This window comes from Lepidochelys olivacea (genome assembly GCF_965140295.1).
Source record: "Lepidochelys olivacea isolate rLepOli2 genome assembly, chromosome: 2".
In the NCBI taxonomy this organism is placed as follows: domain Eukaryota; kingdom Metazoa; phylum Chordata; order Testudines; family Cheloniidae; genus Lepidochelys; species Lepidochelys olivacea.
In genome coordinates this window covers 40,952,155-40,967,364 of record NC_140412.1, presented here as the reverse complement: position 1 = coordinate 40,967,364, position 15,210 = coordinate 40,952,155, and the positions used below count along the sequence as shown (strand labels likewise).

Genomic DNA, 15,210 nt, shown 5'->3' with positions numbered 1-15,210 from the left:
CTTCTTGGACTACAGAAAGAATCAATTTATACTCACAATATATGTTCTCTCTTTAAGATAAATATTGTTCTGGTATTAATTGTGCTCATGTTTGTCTTGAATACGTTAATCACTAATTTGAAATTCTAACCATGAATAGGGCCACTAAGAATACGTATTATGGAGCAAGCCCTGCCCTCAGCTTCTCACAAATGGAAGGCCACCTGGCAGTTGAATCTAGGCAGTTATTCTCTGCTAAGGAGGCAGTACTCAGGGGGCTATGCAGAGCGTGCATACTACCTGCAGAGCATAGAACTCTGTAGTCCTTGGGCTCCCTGCATAACACAGTCCAGCAGAAAGGTGGGGCAGTTTGCCCACACAATTCCTCTGGCCCTTACCTATATGGGACACTACAACCTCGGAGGCTCCTATAGTCATTACGCTCTGTTGCTCATCCATTCTTCTCCCCTCGCCCTGACATGTTCCTTGCACTCAGCAAAAATTCCTGCTCCTAATTAGCTATGAACACGAGAATAGTGAAAAGCAACCCAACAAAACAGTTAGTACATTAGGTAGTCCAGTAATGCTTAACATTACTCCTAGGGGAATTCTGCACCAAAAAAATTAAAAATTCTGTGCACAATATTTTAAAATTCTGCAAAATTCAGCATACTTTATTTGTCAAAATAACACAATATAATCACTCTGGTTTCAATTATTTCTGTAATTTATTTAAACTACAGTACAATGGATGAAGAATAGGAGTGGGGAGCATTGGAGAAAATCCCCAAATGCCCTTGCCTAATATTAATGTAGCTAGGTATGACCCTCTCTTTCTAATTATTAGTCAACAAATATATGCATCCATATGCTCAGTGTTACTTCACAGGCAACTGAGGAGCAAGTGAGAACTGGGGAATCAAACTCAGAATTTATATTGGCCACTGAATATCTCCAGGAAGGTCAGTAGCAAACAGTTCATGGAGCACATTTTGACAGGAAATTTTCTCAGTCCAAAAATTTAGACCAGTTCTAATCATTAAAGCACCATAAGCATTTATAAGGCCATACTGTCTTTTATACCACTCTGGCAACAAAAAGGAGCCTTAAAACTTTTACACCTGTTTTCTACTCCTGGTGCAAATCACAAAGACAATGAAAACAATTCACCGAGTAGGCAGGCTGCTACATTCTACTCTGACTGAGGAAACAGAGCCTGCCCCATGCCTACCTCCTCAGAAACACCCTGAAGCCCTGCCCCTCCACGCCAAGTGTACTGCAATAGCAAGAGAGAGAGAGAGAGACAGACAGACACACACACACACCCACCCCTACCTGCCCACCCCACTCCAGGCAATGATTTGTGTCTCTACCAGCTGCTCTGGGCTCCCAAACCAACTTGCTTGCGCTGCCAAGGAGGGGCGCATGAACACTCTTGCGACATCCTTTTGCTTCTCCTTCAGAAGTCATTTTTCTGCAGGAAAGCAAAATAATTCTTTGGGGGACATGAATTCTGCACACACGCAGTGACACAAAATTCCCCCAGGAGTATAACATGGCCCTCATCCCCATGGTATCTGAGCACATCACCATCTTGAATGCATTTATCTTCAATACCACTGTAAGGCAGGTATTATCCCCATTTTCACAGATAGAGAATTGAGGCAGAGAAAGGCTAAGTGACCTGTCCAAGTTCACATAGAAAGTCTGTGGAAGCTCCGAGCCCCAGCAGGCGCCTCCTGCAGGGCTGAAGCCCCAAGTCACAGCAGGGCGCGCCCCAGCTCTCAAACTTCTGAAGGTTATTGTATGCGGCTCAGAGGGTCAGTAAGTTTGGCCACCCCTGATATATGCATACAAGTGCCTACCTGTTGGAAGAATTTGATCTTTAGGAAGGTATTGAACAAGAATTTACTTATTTGAAACAATGCTAACACCATAAGACAAATCATTTAAAGTACACCCAAGATTTAGTTTTAAGGGAGCTACCATTGTGGTCTCTTTCCTATTCTGGAGTGACCCTGCATGAGAGGCTCCCATCAACTAGGACAATTGGTTGTAAATGGCTCTGTTTACTTGTAAGCCTTCCTGTGAGTCAGGCCAGGAAAAATGAAGGTTTGGGGTCTCACAGGACATGTGACCATGTCACCTGGTACTGGAATCTATCTTAAACCTGGTGCTTTTCCATTTAGGAGGAGAGATAGGGACCCAGAGAGACAAAAGATTCCCACCTTGTGCCAAAGCTATATAAGGAGGTGGAACAGAACAAAAGAGGTTCCAGTCATGAGAAATCCCTTAGTTACCACCTAAGCTGGAGCTAACAAGGACTGTAGCAGGGGAAAGGATTGGGCCCAGATTAAGAAGGAGTCCAGTCTGTGAAAGAAGCTTACTGGAACATCTCTGAGGGTGAGATTTTATCTGTAATCAGGTTCTTAATGTATTAGGCTTAGACCTGAATGTTGTGTTTTATTTTGATTGGTAACTTACTTTGTTCTGCCTGTTATTACTTGGAACCACTTAAATCCTACTTTTTATACTTAATAAAATCACTTTTGTTTATTATTAAACCCAGAGTAAGTGATTAATACCTGGGGGAGCAAACAGCTGTGCATATCTCTCTAACAATCAGTGTTATAGAGGGCAGACAATTTATGAGTTTACTCTGTGTAAGCTTAATACAGAGTAAAACGGATTTATTTCGGGTTTGGATCCCATTGGGAGCTGGGTGTCTGGGTGCCAGAGACAGGAGCACTTGCTAAGCCGTTTTCAGTTAAGTCTGCAGCTTCGGGGGTGCGGGTCAGACCCTGGGTCTGTGTTAGATTAGCAGATTAGCATATCTGGATCAACAAGACAGGGTTCTGGAGGCCCAAACTGGCAGAGAAAACAGGCTCAGAGGTAGTCTCAGCACATCAAGTGACAGTCCCAAGGGGGTCTCTGTGACCGAACCCATCACACTCTTTACACTCTCACAGATATTCAAGGAATTGTGGGACTTGGCTAATCCAGTCTACCTTTGTTTTGGAGAAGGCATATAACCGCATTCCCCAAGATGTCTTATGGAAAGTGCCATGGGAGTATGAGGTGGCAGTGTTGCTTTTGCATGCTATCCAGTCCCTCTATTCTCAGAGTGAGAGTTCTGCTCGTATTCTTGGCGTTAAGTTAGTTCAAAGTGGGTGTTGGACTCCACCAAGGGTGCATCTTCTCCCCACTCCTATTCATGATTTTCATGTACAGAATATCGAGATGAACATTTCGCTGCCGAGTATGAAGCAACTGGAATAAGAATCAGAACCTCCAAATCAGAGGTCATGGTCCTCTCCCGGAAGAAAGTGGACTGTTCTCTCCAGGTGAAGGGGGAGCAACTGCCCTCAGTGGAAGAGTTAAAGTATCTAGGGGTCTTGTTCTTGAGCGATGGTAAGCCGGAGCATGAGATTGACCAGCGAATTGGTACAGTGGCAGCAGTGATGAAGGCACTGTACTGATCCGTGGTGGTGAAGAGGGAGCTGAGTTCTCAGACAAAGATCTCAGTTTACAGGTCAATCTACGTCCCCTCCTCACCTATGGTCATGAACTTTGGGCAATGACCAAAAGGAGGAGATCATGGGTACAAATGGCAGACATGAGGTTTCTCCGCAGGGTGGTTGGGCTTACTCTTCGAGACAGGGTGAGGGGCTCAGCTATTCAGGAGAGCCTAGGACTAGAGCCGCTACACCTCCGGATCGCGAGGAGCCAGCTAAGGTGGTTCAGGCACCTGATAAGGATGCCCCCTGGGAGGCTTCCTTTGGAACTCCACTGGGCACGCCCCACTAACAGGAGGCCCCAAGGACATGCTGGAGGGATTGTGTCTCCTGGCTGGCCTGGGAACGCTGAGGAATCCCTCAGGAGGAGCTGGAGCTTATTGTGGATGAAAGGGAGGTCTGGTCCTCCCTATTCTCCATCCTGCCGCCGGGACCCTCACCAGGAAAAGCTGAATAAAGGAAACGAAGAAGAAGAAAGACGAAGGAAGCTATCATTCCATAGCATCTGTAATATAAATATTAAATAATATTCATCATCATCATCCTGAAAAGCCCTACTTATTCAGTCTCACCAAGCTACACTGGCATCCTCTTGGAAATAGAAAAAAAAAAAAGACGACGAAATTAAGTATGAATTTATGATCAAAATTAATTTCCACTATGTTCTTTAAAGGGCAACTTTATAATCTTATTTCTTAACGTACACTGTTGTTCTGTAACTGTGTCTATCAAAATGCACAAAGCACATGTTTCAGGTACAAATATTAGGTAGCTCCTACACCAAGACAGAAGAGACCGTAAATTACAATCTATTCTTACATTCTCTCTCCTAGAGATAGGAACCATGACTTACCTAGTTTGTACATTGATTAGCACATTGTGGGCACTACCGTAAACAAATGATAAAAGATGGTGATAAATTCCTACAGTCTGTGTAAAGAAGGACTTCATACCTATCTTCTAGAAATACCGAACAGTGCTGGATTAAAACCAAATCTCAAAAGAAAAAAACAACAAGATGCTTTATTGAAACTGAGAACTATTCCACCTGTTGAAGACAGGAAATTAACTAGATTATTCAACTAGAATTATTCATATAATAAAAGTGATGGTGTCAGTAAAAGTGGATTTTTCCATCTTTTGGTATATATTTACAGGAGATTTTAATCTTAGAGAAAACTATTTCCCCATTGGTTGAAACAGGGGTCTTCTTTAGCTAATAATGCCTAAAGCCACACTTAACTTTATCTGGCAATAATTCCCATTGCAGTCCATAGATTCCGATTCCAAGGCCAGAAAAGACTATTGTGATCTTTTAATCTAACCTCCTGTGTAACACAAGCTACAGAACTTCCCCAAAATAGTTCCTAGAGCATATCTATTAGGAAAGCATCCAGTCTTAATTTTAAAATTGCCAGTGATGGAGAATGCACCATAATCATTGCTAATTGTTCAATGGTAAATTACGCTCACTGTTAAAAAAAATTATGCCTTACTTCCAGTCTGAATTTGTCAGCTTTAACTGCCAGCTGTTGGATCATGCTATACCTCTCTCTGCTAAACTGAAGAACCCATTATTAAATATTTGTTCCCCCTTTAGGTACTTACAGACTGTAATCAAGACACCCCTTAAACCTCTTCTTTGTTAAGCTGAATAGATTGAGCTCCATTAATCTATCACTATAAGGTTTCCTGTTTACATATGCAAGAATCACATTAGCCCTTTTGGCCCCAGCATCTCACTGGGATCTCATGTTTAGCAGATTATCCATCACCACCCTCAAATCTTTTTCAGACTCACTTTTCCAGGATAGAGTCCCCCATTCTGTAAGTATGGCCTACATTCTTTATTCCTAGATGTATACATTTAGCCATATTAAAACATATTGTTGGTTTGCGCCCAGTTTACCAAGCAATCCAGATCATTCTAAATCCTGATCTGTCCTCTTTATTACTTACCACTCCCCCAATTATTGGGTCATCTGCCAACTTTATCAGTGCTGATTTAATATGGTCTTCCAGGTCATTGATGAAAATGTTAAATAGCACAGGGCCAAGAGCCAATCTAATGGAACACCACTAGAAACACACTGATCTATCAGTTAGCTAGTTTTAATCCATTTAACGTGTGTCATGTTAATTTAACATCATTCTAGGTTTTTAATCAAAATGTCATGTGCAAATTAATTCCAGTTCTGTCCGGACAATCTCTACGCAAAAGAATAAATGGACACAAATCTGACATCAGGAATCATAACACTCAAGAACCAGTAGGAGAACACTTCAATCTCCCTGGTCACTCAACAACAGACCTAAAAGTGGCAATTCTTCAACAACAAAACGTCAAAAACAGACTCCAACATGAAACTGCAGAACTGGAATTTAAGTTGCAAACTGGACACCATCAGATTAGGCCTGAATAAAGACTCGGAGTGGTTGGGTCATTATAAAACCTAAACCTAATTTCCCCAATACTAATTTCCCCCTACTGTTACTCACACCTTCTTGTTAACTGTCTAAAATGGGCCACTCATTACCACTTCAAAAGTTATTTTTCCTCCCTTGGTATCCTGCTGTCAATTGAATTGTCTCGTTAGACTAACCTCACACTTGGTAAGGCAATTCACATCTTTTCATGTATTTATAACTACTCCTGTATTTGCCACTTCATGCATCTGATGAAGTGGGTTCTAGCCCATGAAAGCTTATGCCCAAAAAAATTTGTTAAGTCTCTAAAGTGCCACAAGGACTCCTCATTGTTTTTACAAGTAGATTAGCCCATGGTGTAGGTGACACAAGCTAAACAGGAGGTACAGATAATCTGGGTAAGTGCTATGGAAAAATAAATATCATGATGGGACTTAAAGCAAATCGAAACAGTTCAAATTGGCTTCCTGCAGTAGTCTGTGGAACACATAGATTCATAGATATTTAGGTCAGAAGGGACCATTATGATCATCTAGTCTGACCTCCTGCACAATGCAGGCCACAGAATTTCACCCACCACTCCTAAAAAAGACCTCACGCCTATATCTGTGCTATTGAAGTCCTCAAATTGTAGTTTGAAGACCTCAAGGAGCAGAGAATCCTCCAGCAAGTGACCCGTGCCCCATGCTACAGAGGAAGGCGAAAAACCTCCAGGGCCTTCCAATCTGCCCTGGAGGAAAATTCCTTCCCGACCCCAAATATGGCCATCAGCTAAACCCTGAGCATATGGGCAAGATTCATCAGCCAGATACTACAGAAAATTCTTTCCCGGGTAACTTGGATCTTACCCCATCTAAAAACCCATCACAGGCCATTGGGCCTATTTACCATAAATATTTAATTACCAAAACCATGTTATCCCATCATACCATCTCCTCCATAAACTTATCGAGTTTAATCTTAAAGCAAGATAGATCTTTTGCCCCCACTACTTCCCTCGGAAGGCTATTCCAAAACTTCACTCCACTGATGGTTAGAAACCTTCGTCTAATTTCTAATCTAAATTTCCTAGTGGCCAGTTTATATCCATTTGTTCTTGTGTCCACATTGGTACTGAGTTTAAATAATTCCTCTCCCTCTCTGGTATTTATCCCTCTGATATATTTATAGAGAGCAATCATATCTCCCCTCAACCTTCTTTTAGTTAGGCTAAACAAGCCAAGCTCCCTGAGTCTCCTTTCATAAGACAAGTTTTCCATTCCTCGGATCATCCTAGTAGCCCTTCTCTGTACCTGTTCCAGTTTGAATTCATCCTTCTTAAACATGGGAGACCAGAACTGCACACAGTATTCCAGGTGAGGTCTCACCAGTGCCTTATATAACGGTACTAAAACCTCCTTATCCCTACTGGAAATACCTCTCCTGATGCATCCCAAGACGACATTAGCTTTTTTCACAGCCATATCACATTGGCAGCTCATAGTCATCCTATGATCAACCAATACTCCAAGGTCCTTTTCCTCCTCCGTTACTTCTAGTTGATGCGTCCCTAGCTTATAACTAAAATTCTTGTTATTAATCCCTAAATGCATGACCTTACACTTCTCACTATTAAATTTCATCCTATTCCTATTACTCCAGTTTACAAGGTCATCCAGATCCTCCTGTAGGGTATCCCTGTCCTTCTCTAAATTAGCAATACCTCCCAGCTTTGTATCATCTGCAAACTTTATTAGCACACTCCCACTTTTTGTGCCCAGGTCAGTAATAAAAAGATTAAATAAGATTGGTCCCAAAACTGATCCTTGAGGAACTCCACTGGTAACCTCCCTCCAACTTGACAGTTCACCTTTCAGTAGGACCCGTTGTAGTCTCCCCTTTAACCAATTCCCTATCCACCTTTCAATTTTCCTATTGATGCCCATCTTATCCAATTTAACTAATAATTCCCCATGTGGCACAGTATCAAACGCCTTACTAAAATCTAAGTAAATTAGATCCACTGCGTTTCCTTTATCTAAAAAATCTGTTACTCTCTCAAAGAAGGAGATCAGGTTGGTTTGGCACGATCTACCTTTTGTAAAACCATGTTGTATTTGTATAACGTGTGGACTATGTATGTAGAGCAGGTTGGGAAAGACTCCATTTCAAAGTTTAATAAAATTTACTTTCTTTGCTTGTTAAAGAAGATTCTGTAAGCAAGGATTTTGGAGGACACAGCTTGATAACCAGAAAGGAAAATATTGCTAGAGTATTACAGAAGCTTTTGGTTACCAGATTGGTAATTTGAATCTCCACTGATGACAGGGTCTAGACGAGAGCTAGTATAACAAAAAAAAAAAAAAAAAAATGTGGTCAGTGCCAACCTTTTGTTTGCACTACAAAAGAAGAAGATGGTAGAGATGAATGAAAATAATAAAGGTAGCTGTTGATTAGGGAGGAAAAGATGTGTGAAGTAGCTGATGGTTTTATTTAAATACAGATAGTAACAGGATGCAAACAAATATGACTGTATCCATACCATAGCCTATCGTTTCACTCACTGCTATTTCTAGGGGCTGTCTTTCCATGTTCTAGAGTAGTCCTGATGCCCACAAGCTTTCTCCCTTTTAAGACTTCCTTCATCAAAGAGGCGGTATTCTGAAGAACAGATGTTGTTCTCTGAAGTATGTCTTTATTTAACATTACCAGCAGCATGAATGAAGTTAAACACCAGATGAATGAGGCAACGCAGGCCCCTTACATGTATGAAAAAAGTGATACTATTAGACTATTGGGTTGGTTTATGGTCATGGCCTTTCCATCATAAGCCAAACATGGTGGTCCCAGACAGTAACAGCCTCAGATCTACAACACAACCAGATGAAATGGCACTCATCACCTTTATGTAGTCACAAATATTTAACCACAAGTTTAAGTACTTTACAAGAAGAAATCATTGCTATTCTTCAAACCGAAATGCCTTTTTCCTCCCTTCTCATCCTTCCCCAACTGAAACTTAGTACAATTCTTTGGAGTAGCTAGCGTGTGGTTAAAATGGAGGAAGCTATGCCTGTTCGCATGGAATCTGCTATTTCCTCCCTGCCAAAACACTTGTTTAAAAAAAGTCATGTAATATTTCTATTAAACTGTAAATGCAGTCGACAAGGAAATGATCTACTGGCAGTGTATTACCTTTGTGGCAATGCCAACCAGCCTACAGCAAAATAGCGCATATAACATGCATTCCCAAGTACTGTAACAAAATTGTACTTTACATAAATACCACAGAACTCAAGCAAGATCCAGAAAAAGCAATGAAAATTTGCCCAAGCTTTCATGCTTGCCTATATCAATTGTATGTCATAACTAAAACAAAATAGAAAAGCATCTACATATGTCCAAGGATCCTGTGAAGTTAGATCATATAACTCTGGGGAAACTATTGCAACTTAAATCTGTGTATTTCTTGTTAACCACTGTAACAACTCACTAATAAAAATTAAGAAAAACTGTGGGTATCAAATATACAAAAAGAGTACTAACAGCATACAAGTCCTTAAAGACCATAACATAATTTATTAACAAGAACATGTGTTCTGTGTAATCCAGAATTGTTATGTTAAATTACTTTGGCCTTTGATATCATTCATTTGATTACAAGAATTTAAAAGACTCAAGCTTTCAAATTCAGAGAGTGACCTTTGGTTTATAAGCAGCTATTGTCATACTGATAAAATCCTCTCTGATAATTTAGTCCTTACCTTTCACTACCTAGTGCAACTACATGCAATTATATTAAAGTGATCCCAGATGTACTGAAGATGATTTCATTAATGTTAAAGAGTACAACTAAAAAACCCCAATACAATCAAATAGAATTAATCTGTAATCAATAGAGTTCTTCAGAACAGTTTAAAATGTTAAATCTTCATTAATTAAGCCACTCATTACAAAAAGGTGAGCTTGAAAGATATATGTCTTGTTCATCTCAATTTGAATTATTTCTAGTCATTCTTTGATTTCAAAATAGCCAAAACCAATGGCTTTGCCAAAAGTTTTATTAGGTGTTTCTTTAGATGCTATAATGTTTCAAGACCACAAAACAATGATGGTTTTGTTTTGCTTTAAACACTCACTAACAAAACTTTTTGCAACCTTAGAGATCATTCCTGGTTTTTTTTAAGACCATAAATCTACTAAATACTCTTGAATGTATTCAAGTTAAAGTCACTGTGTAAAAACAACACCTTTTTACTCAACCATGGTGGTTCCCTGTATTTATATTAAAATGCTGACTCATGAGATACTGACAAAAAAATATTAAACCCTATGATACGCAAGTATGTGTGTCATGCTTAAATATCCCCAAACATACTGGGAAACATACTGCCTTTAACAGCATATAATGTCTAATGGGTTCTAATTATAAATGGCACATGAAAGTAACTGTTTTTATTATAATCATACTTATTAGAAAGGCATAACTATTATTTATAGTGTAGTTCAATAAACAAAAGTACATCCAACTGGTGGCAGGACTGTCCCTGGATAACACCAGCCCATGAACTTCTCAAAGAGCAATATTTTTCAATTATCATCACTCTTAGATCACACATTCTTTTTTTTTTTTTCTCATCTAAGCTAATGCAGAAATACATTCCTAACTTACGTTATGTTTAGTAACACATAAAAACTGGTTTGGAATTATGAACACTGTCAATAACAAGTAATGGATCAAATCATGAATTCCGTTCTTGGCTATTACTAATCAAAACACCCTTTGAAGGGAGGAAGGATGGTTACATGGTTACAGCAGTGCACTGAACTCGGGAGATCTAGGTTCACCTTCAAACAGGCTTCCTTTGTTATCTTGGGGAAGTCACTTAACCTCTCTGTGCCTTAGTTATCCATCTGTAAAATGGAGATAACAGTACTTTCTTATAGGGGGATTGTGAAAATCAATTCCATGTTTGCAAGGTACAAACTATAGTAACAGTGCCTTTTAAATATTGGGGAGATAGAAGTCAAGCAGTGAGTGAGACCTGATTAAGGATTCCAGGATTTTGCCCACATTTCTGTTATTTATATAAGACATAACTCTACAGCTAGCTGTGCAAACAACATACCATGGTCAATAACTCATTTTTTAAAAATGTTTTTAAAAATATTACTTACTCTCATTGGATGTATATCAGCATATGGAGGTTTTCCTTCAGCCATTTCTATTGAAGTGATACCAAGGGACCAGATATCTGCCACACAGTTATAACCAATCTCTTGAATTACCTCAGGAGCCATCCAAAATGGAGTACCTATAACAGTATTTCGTTTTGCCATTGTATCCTGTAATCACATCATTTGTGCAATTAAAATTTAGACATTTGTCCGCATAGGTTCCCATTACATTTGTTTCATATTTAAGGTTAGAACTAAGTTTCCACTGTGATCACTACATTGCCTCCCCCATCCCCACTCCCAAATCTACAAATAAACAAATACTCTCAAAATTGGTAGATGATGTCTGTGACTGAGGAACAGTTTTCCTTTCAAACCTGAAGTAAATAAAACAAGGGATTTCTTGATTTTTTGCTCTTAAATTAAAGAGCTTTCCCAGAGTCCAATAAGTTTAAGGTTTTTTGCCACTTTATTTTATTTCTCTTCTTCTTTCCAATGTTTTGTCACAAAGTTTACTGGACTCATGTCATCAACTGGACAAAGCCTAGTTGATTTAAACTCATTTTTAAATAGTGACACTGGAATGGGGCTTCAGAAGCTGCCAAGCTAATTTTAGCTCACCAGCAGCTTCAGAGACAGGCCAGGTTGCATAAGGAAAATCAAGTGGAAGGGTTGTTTGCTCTCCACATCTCTAACATAGAGCTCAGGAAGAAGGAAAGAGGGTGTATCTAGCAAGACCAATGTATTTCAGGTGGGAAGGGACAAAACTATGGGCTATCCCCACGCACCTCTGCTGACCACCTACAGGCAGAATTAAGACAGTGTGGTACCTTAGCTGAATTTCCAAACTCTCAAGTTTGAGTTTCTTGAAAATCTAATCTTAACCCTACATTTCTAGGATTTTTATTTATGTACATATTTACTTCTGTAAAATAAGGATTGTTATTAGCTAGGATTGCTAACTATAATGTCCTTATAAAGGTTTTTACTCTTAAGTTATTGATATGTACTCCCAACTGCTTCATTTTTAAGATTTTTTTTAAGAGGGATCACTTCATGTATTTAGTTGAGTTCATAATGTTCATCAGACGCTACTACAATGATAATGTAAAAGTTATTTCTGTTATGTCACACACAAAAAATGCAAACATTTATGATCCTACTGCCATAACAAAGGATCAAGCTCTTTTGAAATGTAGAAGTGCCCATAAATCCATATGATTAATAAGTTAGCCAGCCACTTTTCCAGGTTTTGGAACACTTGCACCTTAACGGTCCCAGAAAAGGGCCAAATTGGAGGAAATAAAAAGTGGTATTTTTCCAAGCTCTGCCCACATTAATCACAAGGATAAGAATGTGCTCACTGTAGGTGTGGAGATGTTAAAAATATGATCACATGCTTTCTGGACTCCTCTGGGCTCAATAAGCTTGGATTCCTTTTCGTGGTTCTTCAATAATGCACATGGGCTCTGCTAGTCTACCTAGGAAACTGTCTCTCAACCTTTTCAGACTCCTGTACCCCTTTCAGGACTCCTATTTGTCTTGCGTGCTCCCAAGTTTCACCTCACTTAAAAACTACTTGCTTACGAAAATCAGACATAAAAACCCAAAATTGCTTATTTTCATTTTGTTTGTATGAAATTTTAGTTTGTACTGACTTTGCTAGTGCTTTTTATGTAGCCTGTTGAAAAACTACGCAAATATCTAGATGAAGTTGATGCATCCCCTGGAAGACCTCGGTGTACCCCTGGTTAAGAACCACTGACCTAGGGCACCAGTCAAGGGGGTGAAAGCAGTTGTGACTTTCCCAAAGGTCACCCCACTTGTGGCATCAAAATGAGAAGTCTCTCACAATAAACTACAATAAACTCTGCAGTATTGTGATCCTCCCTCTTCTTTTTTACAGGAGCAATGAAATCATTAATAATGTTGACATTTAAATTATTGTTATTAACACTTCACTCTGAGAGGTATTGTTCCAGGCTCTTTCCACACTCATATTGACATCTCTGCATCACTTAAATTCAGTTAACACATATGAGATTTTCTTTGCAACCACAGCAGCTAGGGACTCACTTTTTAAAACTAAGCTGAAATGCTAAAGAACAAGACAGTAACTTCAGAGAGTTTTGGTATGGCATATGGGCACATACTAGCTGTTCCCCAAGCCCTGGTACCAGACCGACAATACTGAAGTATTCCATGTATTTTCAAGACAACTACAGCATAAACACAGGAGCAGTACAGTCTTTCAAAAGTCCTGAATAGGCTATAATTCAAGCAACTAAAAATCAAATTAAAGGCATTAAAGTTGATGGTATTATGAGGTTTTTTATCTAGTTAAGTAGGCTCAATAAAGTTAGAGAGCAACAAAATAATCATCACGGGAAGAAGAGTGCTCTCTTTCCCACCATCACCAGTCACTCCTGGCCATGGAGAATGATGAAAGGAAATGAAAAAGTAGAAACCCTTTTTTTAAAAAAGTGAATGGTTATGAGCATTATAACAATCTAAAAAAGATTCTGATCTTTTCATATACTTACTGTTAATTGGCCAGCCACTCCAAAATCAGCTAATTTTGCATGTCCTTCTGTGTTAAGGAGGATGTTTCCAGCCTTTATATCTCTGTGTATTTTTCTCATGAAGTGCAAATATTCAAGTCCTTTAAGTGTGGATTTAAGAATGGTGGCTATTTCATCTTCTGTTAGCTATAAGAAAAAACAAACATCTAACTACTTTTCTTCTTGGAAATACACACACACACACACACACACACACACACACACACACAAGTTACACATTTAAATAAACAACATGATAGCCTAGAAGAATAAAACTCAGGTTCTGTAAACTGTTTGTTATATAAATAATAATAATAATATTATAATACATGAAGTATGCTAGATGCTTTACAGACATGAGGCAAGACTAGGTCTCAAAGAGTTTACAATTTAAGACTCTGATCCTGCAATTTGATCTACGTAGCTGGATGGGAAGTAAACCTACTTCAGATATGAGCAGGAGTTCACCCATACAGATCACATTGCAAAATTGGGCCCTAAACATCACATAAGCAAAATAGGGGTTGAAATGTTGCCACGGGATTAGCTTAAAACTTTTTTGAATTTGTTTATAATTTTTCTTTATTTATACATAGGAGAAAGAGTTTTCTCTCTCCCCAATATAATCTATAATTAGATTATTAACTCTTAGAGACAGGTGCTACCCCAAAGAAAATGTCTCACCAGTAGAGTTAATACGGACTCTTACTGGGATTTTAGCACAAACAACCCCCATCATTCCCCCATTGTCTGCATGCTAAAACCCGTTACCCAGATTTGGAGTTGCTTTGAGCCTGAGCTAGCAGACCCAGCTGCAGGTATGGGTTTGAACCTTGTCTCCACTTTAACTCGGACTGGAATACACCCACTTTGCAGCGTGGTTGCAGGCTAAATCACTCAAGAGCTGATAGTCCTCTAATGCTTTCCCACACTTCCCCCTGAAAAACAGGCAAGTACTCCCACAATTGACTGGGAAAGAATCAGAGCATCTCAGCACAGAGAGCCATGGGACAAGACCCCGAACACAAATAAGCAAGTGAGGACATCATAATGTGAATATGACTTTGCACTGGGGACACTAACACCTGGGCTAGACTACCCTAGGTGCTCAGACCTGGTTGCTTATCACCCAGATTAACTATGCAGTGAATCACAGAAATGTAGGCTGGAAGGGACTTCAAGAAATCATCAAATCCAGCCCCCTGCACTGAGGCAGGACTGAGTAAACCTAGATCATCCCTGACAGGTTTTTGTCCAACCTGCTCTTAAAAACCTCCAATGACAGGAATTCTACAACATTCCTTGGAAGTCTATTCCAGTGCTTAACTGTCCTTATACTTAGGAAGATTTTCCTGATCTCTAATCTAAGTCTCCCTTGCTGCAGATAAAGCCCATTATTTCTTGTCCTACCTTCAGTGGACGTGGAGGACAATTGACCACAGTCCTCTTTATAACAGCTCTTAACATATTTGAACACTCCTATCAGATCCTTCCCTCTTGTTCTCAAAATACTGAGCATGCCCAGTTTATTTGTTTTTAAACCTCTCCTCATAGGTCACATTTTCTAAATC

The 15,210-nt window shown here is 39.4% G+C and overlaps 1 protein-coding gene across 1 annotated transcript in view; it reads right to left on the bottom strand.

The window, feature by feature from the left end:
• STK3 (serine/threonine kinase 3) overlaps window positions 1–15,210 on the bottom strand; it is a 291,221-nt gene that overhangs the window by 219,149 nt on the left and 56,862 nt on the right. Inside the window, exons 5-6 of the mRNA XM_084621958.1 lie at window positions 13,622–13,786; window positions 11,079–11,246 (exon numbers count right to left, since the gene is read on the bottom strand). Of these exons, the coding sequence (XP_084478084.1) occupies window positions 11,079–11,246; window positions 13,622–13,786 (333 nt within the window). The remainder of the gene's footprint in view (window positions 1–11,078; window positions 11,247–13,621; window positions 13,787–15,210) is intronic.